This window comes from Mycosarcoma maydis, chromosome 17 (genome assembly GCF_000328475.2).
Source record: "Mycosarcoma maydis chromosome 17, whole genome shotgun sequence".
NCBI classification, from domain to species: domain Eukaryota; kingdom Fungi; phylum Basidiomycota; class Ustilaginomycetes; order Ustilaginales; genus Mycosarcoma; species Mycosarcoma maydis.
In genome coordinates, this window is record NC_026494.1 from 105,780 (window position 1) to 128,704 (window position 22,925).

Sequence of the window (22,925 nt, forward strand, 5' to 3'; positions counted from 1 at the left end):
GATCTTTCAGGTCCTTCATCTTGTAGTTTTTGCATCTGACCAGTTGTGGCCATATCTAGACAGCTGTATGAGGAGCTAGTATGGCCAGCTATGTTCTGCTGCGGCTGCAGAGACGGTATCTTTGTGCCCAGCTTTCTAGCTTAGCGAACGCTATCTGCTATACGTTCTCTTCAGCAAGTTTGCTCACGATCCTGCGGAGCGCTTCGAGGAGGGGAGCGTGGCCTGCTCGCAGAGACCGGCAGGACTTGGAGCACGAAAACAGACACTCAAGAGCAAAACTAAACCTTGTTCGAGATTATCAGTATACTGATTAGGACAAAAAAAACAAGATACCTAGACTACAAGGTGGTGCTGAGTGTTGGTTGATGTGATCATGCAAGGGTACTGACGTCCCACGTGATGGAAGTTGCGTTTCAAAACTTCAATCACAGCGCGTGACTGGTAATACTGTTTGCGGCATTAAGCCTATGTGCGTGCGCCAGCGACGTGCCAGTTGGAGCACAGCGGCATTCGACCTCTTCTCCTGGAACCTGACAATGCATGTGCGCAAACACAGAAAACATTGGGCGACTAAATCGATTGAAACAATCATGAATTCCAATCATGTATCATGAGTGTACTGCTACAAAAAGACATTTACGACTTGGGATCAAAAGTCCATGGAGTCGCTGATCATGCGTGCCTTCCCTGTCTTAGCTTTACCGCCAGGATGGGCTCTGCCGCCCTTGCCAGCATGAGCCTTGCGACCGTGATGTTTCTCGGTACGACGAGAAGCTTTTGCACGATCTGATGCAACAAGTTGAGCAATCTTGGAGTCGTCGCCATCTAGCAAAGCCTTGCGAGCGGCTCCACGAGACGGCTTGACGCTGTTGGCAGCGGCTACCTTTGCAGCTTTACGTTCTTTCCTGGTGATGCCATCGTCCTGGCCATCTGCTCGATCCGCATCGCTACCGTCTTCATCTTGGTCGCTGCTTTCCTGATCTTCACTCTCATCAGTCTGTTCGCTGTCGCCGTCCTCTTCGTTAGAGGAGCTCGCATCGTGCTCGTCTGCTGGGTCAGCAACCTCGATCATTCCCTCGGTGGTGCTCAGGCGCAAAGAAGACATGTACTGTGTGATGATATGAGATAATTGGACTCCGTCAGCCTCGTGCTCTCCTCCTAACAATGCCATAGGAACACAGCGTACATACCTGTTCTAGCTCGCGATCTTGCTTGGAGCCACCAAAACCGCTAGCCTTTGCGAGGAGGTCAAGGCGCACGTCGCCGGCATCCGTAGTTGGTGTGGCTTTGGCCCCGTCGAGATTGTCGGTGTTCTGTGCTGTCTTTGGTAGCTTTGTCTGCTTTCGAGCGAATTCGGGAACAACGTCTTGGAAGCGAGGAAACTCGTCGGAGTGGTATCTGAAGCGTTTTCGGAAGAATCTACGGACGCACTCGACGTCTCTTTCAAAGTAGCTAGAAGGATCACAAGAAGGAGGGGCATAAGTTGCTGTCTCTGCGCTTGCGACGCCAATGAACAGACGTCACGGAATATGAAGAACTTACTATTCTGCGTTCTCGTGATTGATGCTGACCATCTGCGGAAAATCGATTAAGATTGGCTCGACGGTAACGTCGTCTCCAAGGTGGACCTGCCCATTTGATGCAGCGTCCGCATCGTCGTCGTCGTCGTCGTCGTCATCATCATCGTCGTTGTCGTTGTCGTCGCCGTCCTCTTCGTCTTCGGATTCGAAATGCTGAGCCTGGCTGTGATCTGCTGTCTGTAATGATGCTGGAGCTATCAGCCTTTCAAAGCCGTTTCCGCGCTCGATCTCCTGTCCCTCTGCCAAATCAGCTTCGAGATCAACACCGTCGTTTTGTTGTACATCGATGTGTTCGCGTCGGCTGATGGTATTGGAAGGTGAATCTTTGGCTGGACCCGCTCTGCCGGAATCAGGTTCGTACTCATCGTCGCTTGTATTTGTGACTTCGCGAATGAGCAAGTTGAATTCGTTAAAGTCACCGTGAATTAGACCAGCTCGGGCGAGACGGACGATGAGCTTCATCAAAGCCGAATAGAGAAGTGGGATTTGGTCGGGTGGGAGCACTGCAATTTGACGGAGGGGAAAAGCGTCGATGTAGGACATGACGATGCAGTGGCGAGCTTGATCGATGGGTCGAGGTACTGGAAAGCCGTGCTCGTAGAGGATCTTCATGAATGCATACTCCTTTGCTGCGGCCAAGCGACTCATGTACATCCAGCTGGCGCTCTTGCGCTTTCCCATGTAGTCGCGCTTCTCCTTGATGGCTCTAAAACTGATACGACCGAGACGATGAATCTTGAGAACACGCTGTTCCTGATCTGGAGAGGATACGATCATGATATCGCTCTCCTTTCCAACGCCGATACGCCTTCCGACAGCAGCGACACTGTCACGTTTCGAGAATGCACGCAGGGCAAGATAGTCATATCCACCATATGTAAGCCGATATCCGTCGTACTTTGTGTTTTGAACACGAGCGATGAGATTACGCTTTGCGAGCGATCCGAGCAGCTTGTTGATACCAGAGTGATGGAGACCGCAAATTTGAGCAGCAAGCGAAGAGGGAACGACTTCGTGATTTTTGGATCCCATCTCGACCGCAGTCAGGACTCGGAACTCCTGGCTAGAGATGTAGCGCAGATCTGTTGCATCGAGCCTCATGACGGGCGAACTTGTGTGTGAAGAATGTCAAAGGTATACTTGTGCTGAACAGCGTATGAGAGGCGGTGGTAGTGAAAGGGAACAGATTCTTGATCCTCGACACAAGAAGTTGACGAGACTTGCTTCCAAGAAATTTTGAGTAGGGAAGTTTGAGCCACTTCCGAGAGGACCCTGAAGAACAGCAGCAATCACGAATTTTTTACAATTCGTGATTTGCGATTTCCTCCACACTCGTGACTCTGTACACCACGGAACCCGAAGCGTCATGTTAGAGTTAGAACAACCGCACATTTTACGATTATCAGCATGCAGCGTGCAGCGTGCATCGGTGCAGCACGCAGACGTAAGTTAGTCCTTAACTTAATTCGTGATTCACATTCTTGATTCACGATTGGAAATAACTAGCTTACTGTGACTGTCTCTGCAGTCTTGGCTGAGTTATTAATGAATCGGGACAGGGACAGGGACAGGGGCAGGAAACCAGGACAAGAGCGTCGTCGACCCGAGGAGACGCGAGAGGGTTCAATCTATGAATTCATCAGTTGCAGCACCCACAAACTGCTAATTCACGATTAACTCCACATGCGTCACCTGACTGGGCACTTTGACGGTGCTCCAACATCCAAAGCTTGGCAACTGTGAGCGGCTATCAGCTGAGTTGCTCATCTTAGGCATCGACAAATTCATTGCCCTCTTGCCTTTTGTGACCATCACTAAAGATCGACGTCGCCCTTTCATCAGTCGTCATTCCGTTCCAGGCAAGACACTAGACAATCTCCAGTCCATCATGCACTCGAGATTCATTGCCGTCACTCTGGCATCCTTATCCCTTGCCTCACAGGCCGTGGCATGGGGCTGCATCGGACAGGACTGCAACCAAGCCGCCGATCAGATCGCCTTCTCGGCACCCGAGCCTGCTAGCTACGAAGGCAAGGTCAAGTCGCTTGCCTGGGAGCCCACTCCTGGACAGGGCTGGCAGTGGTCCAGCTGCGGAACCGGTGATGAGGTAGTGAATGTAGAAAGCATCGTCGTCAGCCCCGACCCGCCTGTTCCTGGTCAAAACCTCACTGTTCGCGCCAAGGGTACCGTCAAAGATGAAGTCAGCGTGAGTTAAAGTACCTTCCTAGCGTCAAGAGACTCTGCTGTCCCATTTCGATCCGCGGATGATGACAGATGCTGACTCTTGTTTTTTTTCTAAATCTTCCTCCTTGTTCAACAGGACGGCACGTTCGCAGATGTCATCGTCAAGCTCGGTCTGATCAGGCTGCTCGCCCGTCGGTTCGATGTCTGTGAGCAAGCAAGAGAAAGCAATGCTGACCTCCAATGTCCATTGTCTGCCGGCGAGTACGAGCTCGAGCACACTGTTGCTCTGCCTCGCGAGATCCCACCCGGCAAGTTCAACGTTCACATCACCGGCGAAAACCAGGATGGCTCCAACTTGCTCTGCCTTGATCTTAGCATCCAGTTCGGCTTCCGTCGCTGATAGTAACAGGGCTCTTCTCTTTCTCGCGCCAGTCCACCATATCACTTCATGTCACAACGATACTTTCCTTCACTCACCCAATCAAAGGCTCCTATCAATGCAATGGTTCAATTTAATTTGCACGACGGTCCATACACATTGGTTCGCGACGGCGAGCGGTGGGCTCTCGAGTCCACACGCTGTGACGAGCGTAGCACAAATATCAGGCCTGGACTGAGGCAGCTGAATTGGCCAAGCATGATGGCATGCACACATGCGATGAGCGTACAGAATCCTTGATAATTTCAAAAGAGAGTACGATGAGCAAAAAACAGGGACGGTAACTTGATAGCAGACGAAAGGAAGTGTGAGTCCGTAGTACGAGATGCTGAAATGCAAGAGAGACTGATAAGGGCAGGGTTCGAGAAGGCGCAGGTGAACCAATTACTTAAAGGTGAGAAGGGCGCGGCTAACCCGGGTGGCGATGGTTACTTCGGCATCCTTGGGAAGCACATCAGGCTGATCTGACCTGGCCCACCATGCGCGCCCTTTAGTGAGACGGTTGATCCAACCCAAGCTATCTTCATCGATGACGAAGCGGCGTACACCGCGATCGCTCTTTTCTCCATCCTTTGAGCCAGCTCCGCGGTAGCGCGAATGAGTTGCACCTCGGAGTTCCCACCTACCTTGATATTCAGGATGCAAAGAAACCGAAACTGGGGCTACCTCACTCGACGCGTGGCAACGAAGCGGGACCTCGGGTTGATGCCCAATAAAGTCGAGCTGGATGGAACCAGTCTGAGATTGCGAGTCTACGGTGACGAGGTCTGTCTTACTGAGACCGGGAGCATCGAGTCTCGACAGATCCGGCTTCTCGACATTGATCGCTGCCTCGACTCGGCCAGTCTGTGACGTCAAGGAGAGGGTGTGATTGACATTGAAGACGGCGCTATCTGCAATGATGCCTCCGTTGAGAGATTCGGAGCGCAGAGTAGTTGCACGGAGGCTGGCATGCTGACCGACGCGGATGTGACCATTTTGTGTCTGAAGGGTGAGATCATACGCAGCCTCGAGCCTTGAGTCTTGGTCAATATCAAGATGGCCATTGACCGTCTTGAATTCTAACGACTGGGCCTCAAAAGATCCGCCGATGTGAAGCTTGCCATTGGTTGTGGTAAGGTGAATATCGGCGAGGGCACGGATGGAAGCCGAACGCAACTTGCCCACTTGGGTTCGCGCATGCAGCTTTCCGAAGTAGAAGTCTGGCCTGGCTGGAGCGTCGCGCGAATGCAGGCTGCGAGCACTGGAAACCGTCGTGGAAGCAGATGAGGGCTGAAAGAGATTGATGTTGGAGGCACCTGCATCTAGCGAAAGGGTTGGAATGTTGACGTGCGGCGGAACGATGACTTTGACATCGTAGATGAGCGCGCTCTGGTCGGTGGAGACTGCCTTTGCATAGGTAAGGATCTCAACACCTTCGTCGTAGAGGCCACGCTTCATCTTTGCGACCAGACTGGTGTCAAAGAGCTTCTTGTATGCTTCATCGTAGCGAGCAGTAATCTCGACTTTGACGAGGTCCTTCTCGGCAGCGGGAACATCATCAGTGTGGTGGACCACCGTGACGGTTCCGGGAACGCTGCCAGCGGGTTGCGGCCGGTCTTCTCGGATCGGATCGACGTCAACAAAGATGGACTCGGTTGTGGCAAAGCTATCTTTGGACTTGTTGGGGTTGAGAAGAAAGCTGGTGGATTCGGTGCACTGTACCCTGTTGGTACCTTTGATGGAGGCACAATTGTGCCATTGCCATTTTGCCTCTTGGACAATGTGGCCATCTTCGTGGAGCGGCGCTGGCTTGGTTGAGGGGATACTGGAGTAGTCCCAGTCCTGATGAAGGCCAGTGCCGACGTTGTCGCTATCGATCTGAGAGAGTGTCGGGCCGGTGAAAAGCACAAGGATCCAGAGACCGATGATAAAGACACTCGCCTGTGCAAAGCGATTGGATGGCCAGCAACGCATTGCGCCTCTGTAGCAGCCAGAAAAGGCGGTAGAGAATGTCAAAAGCTCGCCATTGCTGGTTCGAGGGAAGCAAGCTTGAATGTGCTCTTTGGTGGTGCGAGAAATGGAGAACCAGGTAACGGGATTCCATTTGAATTGTTCACGTTTATCAACGCGGATGGTGTCGTCATACGAAGGCGGAAGGGGTGGGTACTTTGGTGAAGACGGACTGATGGCCGGCTGATCTTCAGCCAAGTCTTCGTCGATGGCAAAGCGGTTGTCGAGCTCAGCAGCATTGACGTCGAGCAGAGGCTGCTGATCTCGATCCAACGAATGACGCGTGCGATCCATAGTTGTGGCTGCAGAACGACCAAGCGGGTCGAGAGCAAAAAAGGGCCAGGATACGGTCCGCTTACGAACGATCTGCTGGGCTTGGTGGTATCTCTAGGTTGGAGATTATGGATGAAAAAGACAGAAAGGAATCGACAATCGTGAATTTGAATCACGAATGCCCGAGTCTATGTGATACACATGATATGCTGTCGGAACGTCGACGGCCAAAAACTCGGCTGAGCACATTCATGATTCGTGATTCGTGATTCACGTGTTTCGTGGCAAAAATAAGATTCACGATTGCACCACGAACGGTGCTTTGCTGTGGACTCGCCTGCTAATAACTTAATCTGATCATGGAGGTGATGCGCTGTGCAACGATGAGCCGCTACTGCGTCAGCCACGCCTCACGCACCACGCCTTGACGCTGCCAAAAGTGAAAACCTGGCAAAAGTGTTAATTGTGCAACTCTAACGAATTCATGACTTCCTCGAGCTTGCATGCTCTGACCTAGGCACGAGGTATGCTTCACGCTCCATTTCGGAACTCGGAACTCGTTTAGCAAACCCTGACATGAGACTTTTGATTCCGTGTTCTTCTCAAGAGCAGCAACGAATAGTCCTGCACTGACCTGGTAACACTGATCCCGAAGTCTCCTGACATCTGCAACGAAGGACGCGACGCCAGAAAGATTCACCTGTGAAGCATGCTGCGCATCACCTCCATCACCGCGGTAGATGCTTCTCGCCGAGCTTTCCTGGCGGGCTTGCAGCCACAATGTTCGAGGCCACAGTCTTCCAAAGGCTACAGCACTGGTGAAACCTCCTTCTCCATTCACGTTCCCAGGGCCAACAAGCAGAACAGGAATAGTAAATCTTCGGCCAGCAAACAGCACTTTGATCGTACAAGGCATCAAGGTGATCGCACGAGGCGCTCCAATGTAATCCAGCCCAGTCCGCCAAGCAGGCGCACATTCTCATATCCGACTCGTACCAAGCGCATCCTCGCACTAAGCACCCCTCAGCTACCAGTCCCAGCATCAACAGAGACCAAAAACTCGCAGCTGATTGTCTTGCAAAAGGCGATCGATGGGCAAAACATCACGGCTGTATCATCGGCTTGGCAACAAGTAGGACAAGGCATCGAGCGGCTCAGTATAAGCGACCATCACAAGCTTTTCTGCCTTTGCTCGTCTCATTCTTCTAGTACCCACAATGAGCAAAAAGCTCAGAGCTGGAGATCTTGCTTCGTAGATTTTGCCAAAGCTGCTTCTCTGACCGGCGACGTCAATTTGATATCTGGCTGGTTTCAACTCCTCTTGGAAAATGGCCAAGCTGAGAATGTCATTCAGATCTGGGAAACAATCGTCCAAATGCGCCTCGAAAATGGTTCCAATCGAACCTTTTGCCAAGATGACTATTCGGAATCATCCCCGACCGCGGAAACAACCGGCAACAAATTTGTTCGGCTTGACGTGTCGAGTAATGGCGACATTATCGATATCCATGACATGATCTGTCTCGTCGTGTTTGCATGTGCGCACTCTCGTAGAGCTTCAGACTTTGCGGAGCGCTTCGAAAAGCTAGAGATCGGATCGCCTTTCCGGCTCTTCTTCAACATGTCTCGCGCTAAACGCCTTTACGATACCATCAGCATCTCCGCCTCGTCCAACTTTATCAGATGGGATTCAATGCAATCTCTTCTTGGGGAATTGAATCTGCCTCGTGGTCTCTCTTCCGGTTCGGTTGGCCCTCAACGCATGCAAGGGCTTCTGGGCTCCTTGTGTCAGTTACATAAAGTTGAAGAAGCCTACACTATCTTCATCACAGCCATGCGAGCCGCTGCCGAGCCCAATGCTTGGCTTTCGCTTCAAGTGCCACACGAGCGCTCATCCCTTCCGCCTTCATCCAGAGCTCAATGGACAGAGAGCTGCTGGTCGGTCTGTCTCTCCAACTTCATTGCTGCCGGTCGTACTGACCTCGCCAAGGAAGTCTGGACCAAGTTCCAGCAAAGAGGATTTCAGCCGACGTCGCACATCTGGAATTCATTGCTAGACGGATACGCACGCGCAAAGAATTACAAAGCTGCAGTGCAGACGTGGGAGACGGCGGTCAAGCAGGCCAACCAGCATCCTTCCACCACAATGAAAGTACCGGACGAGCTGATGTACACCACCATGATCAACATATACTTTCAAGCAAAAGAGCCCGATCAGGCCATGGCCCTCCTCTCTGAAATGATGATCAACAGCGATCGACGAGGAGGCAGCCTTACGATTCAGGCCGAGACGTTCAACGCCGCTCTACATGGGCTCTTCTTCAATAGAATGCAAACGCAGGCGCAGAGCCTCCTTGACCAGATGCTGACCAAAGGTCCAGCTCCCAACATTGGCACCATCAACACTCTCCTTCGAGCTTACGCAAGAGCTGGTGACCTTGAACCCATTGTGTCCACGCTACGTCTAGCCGACAAGCTCGAGCTCAAGCCCGACGTGGTGACGTTCACCACCATCCTCGATGCGCTGCTCCGCAAGGGCGGCGAATCGGCCACAGCTGCCGTCATCCGAACGTTGGACATCATGAAAAGCATGGGTGTGCAGCCAAACGTTGTCACCTACACGGCCATGATCAAGGCCTGCCTGGTAGGTGCCGAAGCAGCGCAACTCGACCTAGCATCTCAGGGTCTCTTGGGCGACTCGACGGATCAGAAGAGGCAGCCGCGTACCAGAGACGAGGTCAGGATTGAGGCAGCGCTCGAACTTCTCGATCGAATGGTCAAAGCAAAGGTGGCACCATCAGAGATCACATACACCGCTCTCATCGGAGGTTGCTTGCATGATCCGTACGCGGTCGCACATGCGTTTGGTTCAGATGCGCTGCCACGCCATTATCGCAGTCCTCCGAAGCCTCTGCACCGCCTCGGAGAGAATGCTGAGACCGTTCAGCGATGGTTGCGAGACACTCCGCAGGTTTCACTATCCTTGTTGCTCCTCGAACAGATGAAGGGTCGTGGGCTGCCTCCGACAACGACTACGTTCCACTACCTCATCGAAGGTCTCTGCAGCCCGCACACCGACCAGGCAGCCTTTGTTCGAGCCATGGACCTCATTGACGACATGCTGCTTCGGGTGCCAGTGTCGGATCCGACACGGAAATTGGGACCATTTGCATCCTCGGTGATCAGAGGCGAGGGCGTCTTGCCTCCGACGTTGCATGCGCCAACTTACAAAGCGTGGATCATCATCTTTAGCTCTCTGCTCGACCGACTTGAAAATGGACCTAGAGATAAGCTCGCCACGACGACCGGCGCGAGAGCCCTATCTACAGCCATCCGCCTCGTGCGTGAGATGGGTTCGTTGTCTGGCACCGATGGCGGTATGTCGCTGTCTCGTTACGTTGAGCGAGCGGCTTCGCTCGCCTCCAAACTCGCTCGCTGAGCTTTGATTCGCAATTGCCACGCTATCAACTTGTTCGATTTCATCTGTGACATGCGTGGATCGATCTAACGTTAAGCCAATATGGCCTGCCTCTCGGCTTCGGCTGGTTGCGCTGTTTGCGATTGTGCTTCTGGCTGGACCTCTTGCTGCTTCGTTACGGGCTCGTTCTGAGGTGCTGTTGGTAGCACGACTGTTTGTTGCGGATCATCGATTCGGATGCCTGCTTCGCGCTCGAGGGTCTCGAGCTCGGATTGGACGGCGTCTTCTTCCTCGGCGGTCATCTGTGTTGCCAACATGTCGTCGATCTCCTGCGCGGTTGTGATATTCCATATCGCAATTAAGTGTCAAGTTCTGGAAACCATCGGAATTCAGCAGAGCCAAATAAGTAAGCGATGTACGTACGCGCTGGTATGCTTGTGCTTCGGCTGTTTCTTCGAGCAGCCTCTCGACGGATTCGGGGTTCATCTCCTTGTGGATCTCCTTGAGCACCGCGTTACCTTGTTGCAGACCGAGCATGACACTTTGTTGGATTTGAGAGAACTCGATTGAAGATACCTGTAAGAACGAGGTACGGTCACACAGTGGTCTTTAGCAAAACGTTTCGTAGGCGCCAAGGCGAAAGGATACCGGCTGGTGAACTTACGAGCCCCTCTAACGTTTCGAGCTGCGAGTCGGTCTTCTGTATCAAGCTTTCCTGGTACTTTCTCTTTCTCAACGCCGTCAAAGCTTTGGTCTTGTCGCCTCTCAAGAGACACTGTCGAGCAATCTCATGTTCACGATCGAGAACGACTTGGATCTGTACGTCAAGCCAACGGAGGCATTAATGTCACAGTTAGCAAAGCCGGATAGATTGGGTCGAAGCTGGGCATGTCGGTGTGGCTTACCTTCTTCTGGTATTGCTTGATGCGGTCTCGCTGAAGCTTCAAGCTATGTGAAAATGGATATGACAAGAGGCTCAGCCAATGTGCGCCCGGATAACGACGGTATGTAGGAGCATAGACTTACTCCAACACGGCGCGGTCGTGCGGGGTGATCTTAGGACCCTTTGAGCTAGTTGCGCCCATCTTTGGCCGTGGCTTCGGATGGTCGACGACGTTAAGCACCTACGACCGAGTGGCAGCAGATGCCGGTGTCTGATACAATTGCTGCTGACGCCAGGCGCGATTACGATGGTGGTCAGTGATGCACTATCCTCAAGGGTCCGCGCTCGCATTTCGGCTCAAAATCAGAAATCGTGAATGTGGAGTTGTGCGACTTTTTATCGAACTGCTCACCCGCACAGCCTTCAGCACGGCACGTTAACTGAATGCTACCGATTTTTTTGATTTTTTTTTTTTTCACAACACCGGACTTGTGAGCTCTGCACAAATACTCGTGACTGCGACTTTATGTCTGTATCAACCGGGGCAGACAGCCCTCCCTGGAAATGGAGTCAGCATGCTCAGATCAAATTGCAAGGAAGCAACCAGCCTTAAAAACTCGAGACATGATGTGCATGGCCATTAATTGCATGAAGTGATGATGCCCAGAGAGGTACAAGTACAAGAGGAGGTATGCTAGGATGCTATCGTTCTGACATAAATGCTAAGGGGCCCAACATGAGGTATTCGTCAATCAACACGATCGAGATGCAAAAGAGACCGAAGCTTTACTGCTTCCAGAGAGGGGATACGGTGCCTGTCTCGGGCAGGCCTTCGACGCCATCCGAGGAGCGACTGCAGAAGGTACTTCTTTGTCGCGTGAAGCAAGCAGCGACATCGTCAAAGCCGTTGGGTTCTTGGTGCTTGGCCGACTCGTCAGATGTGCTTGTAAAGCCGAAGTTGGGGTGCAGATGGGCAGTTCGTGGGTAGGGAGTGGATGGAGTCGAGGCGGTGGTGAATGAGAGGGCGCGGAGCGAGGCTGAGGGGTTGAGAAGAGGTAGACTGAGCAGCTTGGGAACGGACCAGGATCGACACAAGGCCGCCTTCGTGGGTCCGCCGATCCCGGATACCGAATCGTCCGGCGTGAGAGAGCCTATGCGTTCTCGACGACGACGCAAAAGCTCGCTAGCTTCGGCCGAGAGCTCTTTGGCTGTTGTGGATGAACGTCGGCGCGGCTCGAGGGGAGACGCCATGCTGTGGTCGAGCGAGTCTGTGGTGCTCGAAAGGACGAGCTTTTCGAGAGCGGAGGAACCGAAGTCGAGCATCATCTCGGCCACGCGCAGAACAAAGTTGCTGCCATGATTTCGGATGATCCGAGACTGAGCATCATCCGAGTCGAGATCGACCAAGGGCTTGGGTGCAACATTGGGGACAGATCGAGGCGAATGTACGGCTGGACGACGCTTGGAAACGGCACGCCGCTGTGACTTGGAGGAGGAGCGACGCTGCTCGCGAAGGCGGATGATGCCAGCCGCGAGTTGAGCTTCTGGGTCCTGGTCGCCAGCATCTCCGTGACAAGAACCATCTGACTCGGAGCATTCAATGCGCACGACGGGCGGACTGCAAGTGTTTGGTGATGGAGCGACCACTGGCATGGGAGAGGGCACCTTGACGTGGAGAGCCGAGCCGTCACTAGTCATAGTGGAGACGTTGAGCGTAGGGAAACGGAGGGGTTGGGCGGTGTCGATGCTGAGAGGTCGTGCAGGCATGAGTCGAGATTCGGAGCCGACGGTAGACAAGGTGGAGCGCAGAGCGCGCGACTGAGAGGAGGAGGAAAAAGAGGAAGAAGAAGAAGAAGAAGAAGAGACATCGGGTGCGGTCATGGAGCGAGCGCGAGGCATCTCAACTGGAGAGTGGGTGGATGGAGCGTCTGCGAGAGGCAGCGTGGAAGATCGGCTGCGGGCTTGTGGAGCAGGCGTCGAAGTTGCGTGCGCTAGACGGTCGAGTACATCGTCATCCGTGTCGCTGGTATCATCGGTGTCGTAATGCATGAGGTGGGGGACGGGCGTGAGCCAGTTGGCACTCCAACGGTTAAAGTCGCTGTGTCGGCTGCTGCGTCGCTTGAGGAGCTCATGCTGGTATTCTAAGCCAGAGCCATCCGAGGCGACACGGCCGAGGAAGTGAGTGCGAACAAATATGGGATCGTCGCCAAGAGAAGTAGCTGGTGCAGAGTAGGAGTGAGAGACCATGCCGATAGAGTGACGAGCTGCGCGAAGATCAGAGTGGTCGTCGAGAGAAAGGCGAAGGCAATATTGGCCAAGATGGTGCTGGTGAAGAGTGAACGAACTTTGATCGAGTGTAAGTATCGAATGTCAAGTCTGATTCAGGAAGGATGATCAGACGGCGGAGAAGATGGAGTGCCGCAAACGGTGGCTGATAGGCAGTATAGATTGTATATATGATTCCAACCTTCTTGAAACTAAGCAAGGGTCAATCACTTGTTACCTAGCAGCAGCAGCAGCAGCAGCAGCAGCGAAAGACAGGAATGAGAGGGCGGCTAAGCGCAACGGCGGCAATGGCACTGCAATCCTGAATGGGTCGCAGGAAACGCCAAGGTCCAACGAGGGGGCTCCAGGCTGCAGGTTGGAGAAAGATAGTTACGCTTTGCAGACCATGTGCTGCAGGCGGTTGAGCTCAAACCATGCGACGCGCAGGAATCTCGACAAGTTACCCGAGTGGCAGCTGGGGCAAAGCAAAAGCACACAGGTCAGGAGACAAGATTCGCAAACGCTACCTGCACGGACACTGCCGAAGCTGGTGTCGCCGTTGGTCTCTAGCCGAGAAACTATGCTATTCGAATGGTGGCGGGGAGCGAAAGACCAAACAGCAGAACGAAGAGAGACATCGGAATAGAAAAAGTTCACACACCTCGGCTTGGCGCCAGCCAGCGTGACAACCGAGATACCAAAGAACGATTTCCCGAAAACTCACCCAGATAACATAACGTTAGTCGCCAGAATCAAGTTACACATAGAGTGTCTGAGCGGTGCGGGGCAAAAGAGCTGCAAGTGGCTGCCTGCGTGCATGCGTGCGTGTGTGCGTGCCTAGCTGCGTCTCTGCGTCTCTGTGGTGCCAATTGCCGTTACGCGCTACAGCACATCTGTTATCTGCAACACGGAGCGCATCCCTGTTGATCTGCTTCTCTGTTGTACTGTACTGGACATTTGACACAGTAACGGAACGGCGAAGCCGAGCGTGCTCAATTTCCCCTGCTCAGAGACCATTCCTCCCCCCTGCAAGGTGTTGGCCGTAGTTGGCTTCTGTCTCAGTTGTATCACAAGGAGGAATCCCGACATACAGCAAGATGTGGCTGAATCACTACAAAGTATGGCTCGAATTGTGATTGAGAAACAGTCTCGTGCAGGCCTTCTCGGTTGTTGAGGATCTCCCTTACATCGAGCAGCAAGCAGGACATGCACAAACCAGGCAAGTCGACATTCATGATTTAGATATGAGGCAGCGGCTCTTTTTTATTCCATTGGCCTGTGGGCTTCAAACGACCAGGTTTGCGGCACTTCGAATTTCCAATTTATGGCGTTTGCATCAAATTCGTGAAATTCTGTCCCGTGCCTGTGACATATTGAACCGAACCAAAAACAAGAAAACAAATCCAAACCAAACCAAACCAAATCATGACAGCCATACGTCCAGGGCATATGGAAACTATATGAAAACAATCACGAATGATGCGCTCCAGTCACAAACTTCTGAATACATGGGAAAATTCCGGCGTCCTCGCGGTACACTTTGAACCTCTAACTCAGCTCGAGCAAAAGCCACAAGTCACAAGTTACGCGGTCGCTCGATGAAGAGACAAGAAAACCACGCTTTGGCTTCTGATTTTCGATACTCATGACTACTCGTCACCGCACCATGAACTGCGTTTCACTGCGCACGCACCACTAAAATTGTATTGAGAAAGACCACGGACGTGAGAGGAAGAGGCAGTCGCACAGAAAAATCGCCGACAATAATTAATCTTGGTCAAAACGAATCATTCCACTGCAGAAGCGCAAGCGAGGCTGGCGTGCTCTAAGCGAAACGATTCGAGCGCTGCCCAAAGCAACATGTGCCCTGCACGCCAGGTCTCGGATTTTGGCCCTCAAACCACCTCAACTCGGAGGGACCGAAGCGAGCCATAAGCGAATCCCGGATCGAGTCGTTGCTGCAGACAAAGAGTTGCGCTTGGGTCCGTTCCACCCGCCACCACCGCATCATTCTCCATCTGCTAACCTAGTCAGCTTTAGCGTCGTCTTCAACAATGACGAGGCGCCAGCTAGAAAGTTTCTTGTATCACTCTGTGACGAGCGCACTGTATTTGTAAGTAAGCAGGCTAGCCGGAATCACGCAACCGATGCACAAAACCTGCTGCTGAACGGCGCCACATGGTGGAATACCAGGCAACAAGACCCGTGTGGGGAAACCAGAGTTGTGCAGCCCCGTCATCACTGATGATTGGGGCCCGATAACATACAGTAATCACTGTGTAGCATCAGCTTTATGCTTTGTGCTTCGAGTTTTTTAATGTTAGCAAGTGGCGTGGGAGGCGGTCATGCGCGAGAATTGTGAATTTCCCGCGGAAAACCCTGCGAGAAAATGCGTGCTTGGCTTCTAAGCCTTACCTAATCGCGGACCCTTCTGCTTCCGAAAAAGCTAAGTTGCATCATCATTCGTGACCTATCACCACGCCAGCAAGTCGTGATTGCCGTTGACCAGCTGTCTTGCAACCACATTCGGTCCCGTGTCTGAGAAGTTCCATCGACCATTTTCGTCGCAAGCATCAGCAATTATGGCTGTCAGCTGGAGCAGGAGCTCTCGGATCCTGATGGGCCAGCTGCCACGCGGCAGCGTTGGAAGTAACAGTGTTGCAAGACGTGCCGCTTCCTCCGCTGCAAGACCAACCGACGACGTAGATCCATACTCTGCCTCGTCATCACGCCTAGCTTCCTCGAGTTCCAATCTGCCTCATTCCGGTGACCGCAGTAGGACGTACGGGCAACCGCTTCCCCACTCGCATCCACACCTGTTCCCAAGACGCGGTGTGCTAGGCTCCGAAGATGCGATTCTGCGACCCGGCGATGCCGTACCCTCCGGCTCGCTGTACGACGACGGCGTCGGCACCGTAGCTACCGAGCAGCTCACACCTGGCATCCCAAAATCCGAGTACGAAGATCGACGCAAAAGGCTTATGGATCGTCTACCGGACAGCAGTGTCGTCGTTGCCATGTCGGGTCGAGTCAAGAGTATGAGCGGTAACATCATTTACAAGTTTCGCCAAGAGACCAATTTTTGGTACTTGACAGGGTTCCAAGAACCTGATTCCGCCGTGATCCTCGAGAAGGATATGAGCAGTCCGCGCGGCTACAAGATGACCATGTTTGTTCAGAAGCGCGACGAGCATAACGAGACCTGGAACGGTCCTCGTACAGGGCTCGATGGCGCAGTCGACATCTTTGGCGCCGATGAGAGTTTCGAGCTGGATGCAGCCATTTTTCTGAACCACCTCAAGCAAATCTTGCCCAAGTACACCCACATTTATGTCGAACCACCGCATCAGCCCAGCACGCCCCGACGCGGAACTACGGCGTCCACGAAGGCAGGCAACATTCTCAACTACCTCAGTCCACCTAGCACGAGCTCGTTGGATCTGTTTTCGAAAAAGTCGGATTTTGAAGCGGTAGTCAAGCTGCTCGGCGATACACGCAAGTGCCACTCTCTGGCACGCGAGGTGGAACGACTCCGTTTCAAGAAGTCGCCCAACGAGATCCGTGTCATGAAACGTGCCGGACGAATCAGCGGCGAAGCTATGGCCGAGACTATGGGGTTCGTCCGTCCTGGTGTATCCGAAGCGCAGCTGCAGGCCGTGTTTGAATACCACTGCAACTTGCGTGGATCGCAACGTCCCGCATACGTGCCCGTTGTAGCCTCTGGAGCCAACGCGCTGACGATCCACTATGTCAACAACGATCGTCTGGTCGGCCCGGACCAGCTGGTCTGTATCGATGCTGGCGGAGAGCTCGACGGCTACGCTTCCGACATCACGCGTGCCTTTCCGTCGAACGCCGACGGGCGCTTCTCGGAGCCGCAAAAGGACTTGTACAGTGCGGTTCTCAACGTGCTCAAGTCGTGCACGTCGCTCTCGACCGAAAGCCAATGCTACACCTTGGCCGACCTGCATCGACGTTCGGTCGAATTTTTACGGCAGGAACTAAAGCAGATAGGATTCAACCTCACCGGCGGATCACTGGAGCGCGTCCTGTATCCGCACTATATTGGACATTGGCTGGGCATCGACCTGCACGACTGTGCGAGCGTGGAACGCACAACAAAGTTAGAGCAGGGCGTCGTGGTGACAATCGAGCCGGGCGTCTATGTGCCATACGACAATGCGTTCCCCAAGCATTTCCAGGGAATCGGCATCAGGGTCGAGGACGATATCGCCGTGCAGGAAGACACCAACATTGTGCTGTCTGCAAGTGCGCCAAAGGAAGTGTGTGATGTAGAGGCGGCGTGTACGAGGTATTTGGATCGACAGCACACCAACACCGAACGCGCTTCTTGGCAGCCCAATCTCACTTTGTAGGCCAACCAGCTTGTTTTTCATCGTCTTCAGCCACCCTGGTCTGATGAACTCATTGCATCTTGTAAACACATGCACTGTCTCTCAACACCACGTCTACGCTGTTCCCACATCATGTTTGCGGATCGGTATGATTGGTGATGTTTAAACTTGATTGTTCGCTCGATTCGTGATTGAATGTGCTTGGCGTGATTCAGGTGGCTTGCTCGCGTGATTGGTCGCGTTTGTACTTGCAGGCGGGGAGTCGTTCAGCGTTGTTGTTGGCAGAGAGCGCAACACATCAGTGCAGACCGTCGGCGTAGACAGTCTTGAAGCTAGCTCTGTCAGCAAATGCGGTCCACAAGCCTCTCACTTTTTCGCCGAGTTTTCCGCCAACGACGCCGTTCAATGCATCCATGGGATCACTGTTTGCGTCGCTCGAGCCGGTTGCAACGGCGGCCAACCTAGCTAGCCAAGGAATCACGTGTAGATCGGCAAGGCTGATCTGGTCGCCCAAAGCAAAAGGGGTTTGCACCTTGGCTTCGAGTTTGGCGAGCGTTTCGGCGACTGCTGACCAGCTTGCGTTTGTGAGCTGGATGAGCTGCTGTGCGGCGTCAGCGTCGGCGTGGACGTATACACGGGTAAGGAGGGATTGCGACTCGATCTTGTCCGCATACCACTTTTTCAGGTTTTCGTGTACCGCCGAAGACTTTGGATTGGCACTGCCGTCGAACGCGACGGTGGCAGAGTCGTTTTCGAGCGATTTTTGGTGCTCGAGCAGAACCTTGTTTCGATTCGTCACAAAGGTTGCTGGAAGGCCTGCCTTGGCAGCCTCGAGTTCAGTTTCGTTGCGTGCACCGAGAAGCAGGAAGTTCGGATCGACCTCGGCCGCATGTACCAAAGCGATGATCTCGTCGCTTGTACCTTTGCCTTCGATCGTAGCAGGCGCAAGGATCGGTGCAGGTTTGACTTGTGCTTCGTCGCCTACGGTGTTCTGAGTGCGCGATCGGTCGAGGAACTCGAGGATGGCTTTCGTATCGTTGATCGCACGGAACTTGGTAGCTACTTCAGCAGAGGTGGTCTCGAGTAAGGGCACAACGAGGGTGGGAACGGTACCCTTGGAGTTGATGCGTAGGTACGAAGGGTCAAAGTTTTCGCCTTTGATGAGGTCGACGATCTTGATATCAACGTCTGTGGAAGAGTAGCCTTTTTCGACCAGTGCTAGACGTGGGGCCGAGGCCCAGACCGAGCCATCAAAGGTGTAGAGTGTCGCTTTAGGAACGTCGGCGGACATTGTGGCTGGTGCTGTATATGATGGTGCAAAGCGTAGCAGGCTGGTGAGGACGTAGAAGCAAACGTAGTTATCTGGAGATGCACCAGTCACGAGTCGCAATGCACGACTGCGGGGGTGGTATGTGCGAGGCGTTTGCCTTTCCGCTTCGTGCTTGTCTCATGTGGCAGCGACACGAGTCTGTTGGCCAAATCCGAGATACTTACGACTTGGGCAAACGCACAGCATTCGTGATTGTTGCCACGCTTTCGAGACAGTCTGTGAGTCACGGGACTCTCTCTCACTCGTGATTTGCTCGCCGCACTCACGACTGCCGCGTGGCCCGTCGTACATTCGTGATTCACGGATTTGCAAACTGCAGTTTGACGCATCTGTGCGGTCGCAATTAACTTATTAATATTACATTTTTGATTCACGATTCGTGATTGTCCGACCTTGAACGATACTCCACAAGACAGACTCTGTGGTGATTCGAGCTCTGACGGGAGAACATGTTGTCATCTGTTGATTCACAGGATGGCAATCACACTTGGCTCGATAGTCGGGCGCATATTCGAGACGCTATGTACGCTCCGATTGGTACCGTCGATACCTACACCGTTCGCGGATCGTCTAGCTTGTCTGGATGCAGCCGAGAGCTCGATAGACAATGAGATGTACAGCACGCAATCCTTCGACTGGTCGCGTTCGGGGCTCGAGCTGCTCAACCCGGCGCGCGTAGGCTACTTTATGGACAAGCTTGATCGTCTCGTCTCGTCTCTGGATCGATCACGAAACCATACGATTACGATCGTCGATCTGGGCTGTGGAGCTGGACTTGCCACTGAAGCGATCCACGCTGCTATCATCCGGTCGGCGCGTGACAAGTGTTTGATCAAACACACAGACTCTGCGCTCTTCGACGCCAATGCAACCTACAAGCTGGTTGGGATTGATCGGTCGACACGCTCCATCGAGACGGCTCGAGAGCGTGCGCGGTCGAAATCGATGCAGATCGAATACGTCGTAGGAGACATCTACTCGTTGCCTTTCGCAGACGCTTCGATCGATGCCGTTATCTGCTCGGACGTGCTCGAACACCTGTTCGATCTGCCAGCAGCATTCTCGTCCATCTCTCGCGTCTTGAAGCCCGACGGTATCATGTGCTTCGACACCATCAACCGCACAGCTACATCGTACTACCTCACGATTTGGATACTGCAAGACGTGCTGCGCGCCATGCAAGGCGATGCTCACGACCACAGGATGTACGTTACACCACACGAAGTACACACCGCCATGCAGCGCAACCGCCTGAAACCTGGCCCAGCCACAGATCTGGTCGGCATGAGACCCGGCATCAATCTGCCACCTGTCGCCATCTACCGGCTCATAACCGGTGCAGGCTTCATCAACAGCGTGCTGGCCCAATTCCACTTGACCAATGACCTGAGCATTTCGTATCTGCATTGGTGTCGCAAGCTTCACCCGAACCACCAGCCGTTAGATCCTGTACACTAGACCCCCGTGCCAAACGCATGCACTGTCGCTCGCTTACCACGCAGATCCTTCACAGTCAAGCCATAGAAAGATGCATTTCTAGCGCAACAGAGGACGCAACAGAACAGGAGGTATGGGGAAAGACGAAGAAGCGGAAAAATCATAAATGTACATTCGGATTGTCACCCCAATCAGAAGCGACGAACCGCGTTTTTGCTTTTTGTGATGGCCAAGCTCGGATCAACCCAAACCGAGCTTCGAGATAGAGCGGCGTGCAAATTTGGTTTAGAGACCCTTGGCGGCGTTCTCGGGGCGGAGGGCACGAACCTTGTGGCCGACCTTCCACATCTCCTGGGCGGCGATGGCATCGGTCTCCTTGTCAAAGTCCTCGCGGTAGGTCTTGCGGTTACCGAACTCGAGTGCCCTCCTGGTCTCGCTGCCGTTGCGCACCGATTCGTAGAGCTTCTCGAGGACGGGCTTGCAGGCCTTCTCGAATTCAGGAGCCCAGTCCAGGGCACCACGACGCGCAGTGGTGGAGCAGGCCTTGTACATGTAGTCCATGCCATTGGCGCCGACAAGCGGGTAGAGCGACTGCAGAGCCTCTTCGCACGTCTCGTTGAAAGCCTCCGAGGGCGAGTGGCCGTTGGCACGCAGCACATCGTACTGAGCCTTGAAGAGACCCTGGATACCACCCATCAGGCAAGCACGCTCACCGTACAAGTCCGAGTACACCTCGCGCTCAAAGGTAGTCTCGTACAGGTAACCACAGCCGACGGCGACACCCATAGCCGAGACCTTCTCGAGAGCCTTGCCGCTGACGTCCTGGAATACGGCGATGGAGCCGTTGATACCTCGCGACTCGAGGAAGAGCGATCGGACGGTACGGCCGGAACCCTTGGGAGCGCAGAGAATGATGTCCTTGTCCTTGGGAGCCTCGAAGCCAGTTTCCTTCTGGTAGGTGATCTGGAAACCGTGCGAGAAGTAGAGGGTGTGCGTATTGGGCATCTTGTCCTTGACCGAAGCGTAGACCTGGGCGCAGGCGGCGTCGGAGAGCAGAAGCATGGCAATCGTGGCCTTCTCGGCAGCCTCTTCGATGGAGAAGAGGTTCTTGCCCGGCTGCCAGCCATCCTCGATGGCCTCCTTCCACGAGGCGCCATCCTTTCGGACACCGACGATGACGTTCAGACCGTTGTCACGGAGGCTGTTGCGAGTTAAGGTAGGAGAGGAATGAGAGAAAATCAGTGTCAGCAATCAGACTCGATCGGCGTTTACCGCTCGGCAAGGCTCTACTTGTCACAATTTTCCAGTCGCAGCACGAAATGAGCTGGAGGAGAATCGCCTTGCTTGAGATGGACGGTCGCGCAATAGGGACCGATTCAGTTAGAAAGCACCGCCAAAGTTGAGCTAACGCCGACGGGCCTAAGCACACTGCAGAGGGCAGCCATCAGAAAGCGAGAATGAAGAAAGACACTTACTTAAGACCCTGACCGTGACCCTGCGAGCCGTAACCGAGAATGGCAAAAGTCTCGTTCTTGAAGTAGTCCTGGAGCTTCTCGAGCGGCCAGTCCTCACGCTCGTAGACCTTCTCTGGGATACCCTCGGAGAACTCGATGGTCTTGAGGCCACGAGCGAGCGAAGGCTTGGCAGCGGCCGAGACCATCTTGTTGAGCGAAGGGCGGGCGGTAGCAGCGATCGAGAGCGATCGAGCAGCGCCAGCGACACCACGGCGGGTGTTGGAGCGGGTGGCAGCCCTGAGCGCGGTGCGTGCGACGTTTGCGTTCATTGTGATTTTTGTGTTGGTGCGGAAAAGGAGCTTGAGAGGTGGGTTGGTGTGTCTGGATGACGGTGATATAGTAGAAAGGAAAGGAAAGAAAAGGAAAGGAAAGGAAACGGTACGTGTGGGTTGGAAGAATCGAGTCTTTACGGACAAGCGAACGAGCGGACAGGCAAATAGGCGGAAAGACTCAGCGAAATCGACGGGGCAGAAGCCGAGGCCATAAAGGAGTGGCAGCTGCTCGTGAGAAAGCGGCGAGGCGCGCCAAGCGGAGACAAGAAGAAATGCTCGCCTCTGCTCGCTGTCTAAAGCGGAGCGGGCAATTCAGGACGACGCAAAACCTACAGCAGAGCGTTGACGGTTCTTGCTTTGGCTTTGCCCTCCCGACTTGGCTGCGAGTGAGTGCGAAGCTGCAGGCGTCGAGCTTGCGAGTGACTCTTTCGTGCGCCCTGTCATTCGTCCAAAAATCTTCACTCTGTTTGCCCCACTTGGTCTCTGGGCTCTGCTTTGCGTTCATGTGTGTGTTAGCCAGACCCTACGCGGAGCAGTCAATCAATCAATCAATCAAAAAAAGGCTCACTTAAGTTACTTGATTCAACCAGTTCTTCTCGAACTACAAAATTTCTTTTTCCTTTGTATTAACAGCTACAAACCACCAGTTGAGCTTGCTTACAATTTTCTTCACCACCTTTGATTTTTTTTTTGAATTTTTTTTCGTGTCTTCCAGCCAACCTGCAGACGAGTCATACACTTTGCTTTGCTCTGCGCTGGCGTGTGGTGTGCGTTTGGATAATACATGATGTGATGATCTTCTGCTCTGTGATTGGATCGTTGGCGATGCCCGTTCAAGACACGCACCCGAGGTCGTACTGTATTTGCTGTGCTTGATACTGTGTGATCAAAGAAGAGCAGCTACGGCCAGCTCTAGCTCGTTGAGTAAGTAGTGCTTACCTGTCTGGCAGTGTGGATAAATGCTCGGTTGGAGTAGCCTGCTC

At 53.5% G+C, this 22,925-nt stretch overlaps 10 protein-coding genes across 10 annotated transcripts; 4 read left to right on the forward strand and 6 right to left on the reverse strand.

Moving 5' to 3' along the window:
* Positions 1-649: 649 nt before the first annotated feature.
* Positions 650-2,681, reverse strand: UMAG_04732 (protein kinase RIO2; the record flags this gene model as incomplete). Its single annotated transcript, XM_011393312.1, has 3 exons — positions 650-1,108; positions 1,191-1,452; positions 1,543-2,681. The coding sequence occupies 3 exons, from the start codon at positions 2,679-2,681 to the stop codon at positions 650-652; spliced, it is 1,860 nt and encodes a 619-aa protein (XP_011391614.1).
* A 787-nt stretch (positions 2,682-3,468) lies between these two features.
* UMAG_04733 (sterol transporter) lies at positions 3,469-4,164 on the forward strand (the record flags this gene model as incomplete). Its single annotated transcript, XM_011393313.1, has 2 exons — positions 3,469-3,786; positions 3,901-4,164. The coding sequence occupies 2 exons, from the start codon at positions 3,469-3,471 to the stop codon at positions 4,162-4,164; spliced, it is 582 nt and encodes a 193-aa protein (XP_011391615.1).
* A 423-nt stretch (positions 4,165-4,587) lies between these two features.
* On the reverse strand, positions 4,588-6,489 carry UMAG_04734 (uncharacterized protein; the record flags this gene model as incomplete). The annotated part of the gene is made up of 1 exon (XM_011393314.1): positions 4,588-6,489. The coding sequence occupies one exon, from the start codon at positions 6,487-6,489 to the stop codon at positions 4,588-4,590; it is 1,902 nt and encodes a 633-aa protein (XP_011391616.1).
* A 688-nt stretch (positions 6,490-7,177) lies between these two features.
* UMAG_10680 (uncharacterized protein) lies at positions 7,178-9,907 on the forward strand (the record flags this gene model as incomplete). The annotated part of the gene is made up of 1 exon (XM_011393430.1): positions 7,178-9,907. One exon carries the CDS (start codon positions 7,178-7,180, stop codon positions 9,905-9,907), a length of 2,730 nt encoding a protein of 909 aa, XP_011391732.1.
* Positions 9,908-9,978: 71 nt separating this feature from the next.
* UMAG_04736 (ESCRT-III subunit protein VPS20) lies at positions 9,979-10,971 on the reverse strand (the record flags this gene model as incomplete). Its single annotated transcript, XM_011393315.1, has 5 exons — positions 9,979-10,215; positions 10,310-10,462; positions 10,551-10,703; positions 10,792-10,834; positions 10,913-10,971. The coding sequence occupies 5 exons, from the start codon at positions 10,969-10,971 to the stop codon at positions 9,979-9,981; spliced, it is 645 nt and encodes a 214-aa protein (XP_011391617.1).
* Positions 10,972-11,555: 584 nt separating this feature from the next.
* Positions 11,556-13,016, reverse strand: UMAG_04737 (uncharacterized protein; the record flags this gene model as incomplete). Its single annotated transcript, XM_011393316.1, has 1 exon — positions 11,556-13,016. One exon carries the CDS (start codon positions 13,014-13,016, stop codon positions 11,556-11,558), a length of 1,461 nt encoding a protein of 486 aa, XP_011391618.1.
* A 2,600-nt stretch (positions 13,017-15,616) lies between these two features.
* UMAG_04738 (uncharacterized protein) lies at positions 15,617-17,410 on the forward strand (the record flags this gene model as incomplete). Its single annotated transcript, XM_011393317.1, has 1 exon — positions 15,617-17,410. One exon carries the CDS (start codon positions 15,617-15,619, stop codon positions 17,408-17,410), a length of 1,794 nt encoding a protein of 597 aa, XP_011391619.1.
* A 277-nt stretch (positions 17,411-17,687) lies between these two features.
* On the reverse strand, positions 17,688-18,680 carry UMAG_04739 (uncharacterized protein; the record flags this gene model as incomplete). The annotated part of the gene is made up of 1 exon (XM_011393318.1): positions 17,688-18,680. One exon carries the CDS (start codon positions 18,678-18,680, stop codon positions 17,688-17,690), a length of 993 nt encoding a protein of 330 aa, XP_011391620.1.
* A 513-nt stretch (positions 18,681-19,193) lies between these two features.
* On the forward strand, positions 19,194-20,177 carry UMAG_04740 (uncharacterized protein; the record flags this gene model as incomplete). Its single annotated transcript, XM_011393319.1, has 1 exon — positions 19,194-20,177. The coding sequence occupies one exon, from the start codon at positions 19,194-19,196 to the stop codon at positions 20,175-20,177; it is 984 nt and encodes a 327-aa protein (XP_011391621.1).
* A 264-nt stretch (positions 20,178-20,441) lies between these two features.
* Positions 20,442-21,939, reverse strand: UMAG_10681 (putative ketol-acid reductoisomerase; the record flags this gene model as incomplete). The annotated part of the gene is made up of 2 exons (XM_011393431.1): positions 20,442-21,357; positions 21,632-21,939. 2 exons carry the CDS (start codon positions 21,937-21,939, stop codon positions 20,442-20,444), a joined length of 1,224 nt encoding a protein of 407 aa, XP_011391733.1.
* Positions 21,940-22,925: the final 986 nt, after the last annotated feature.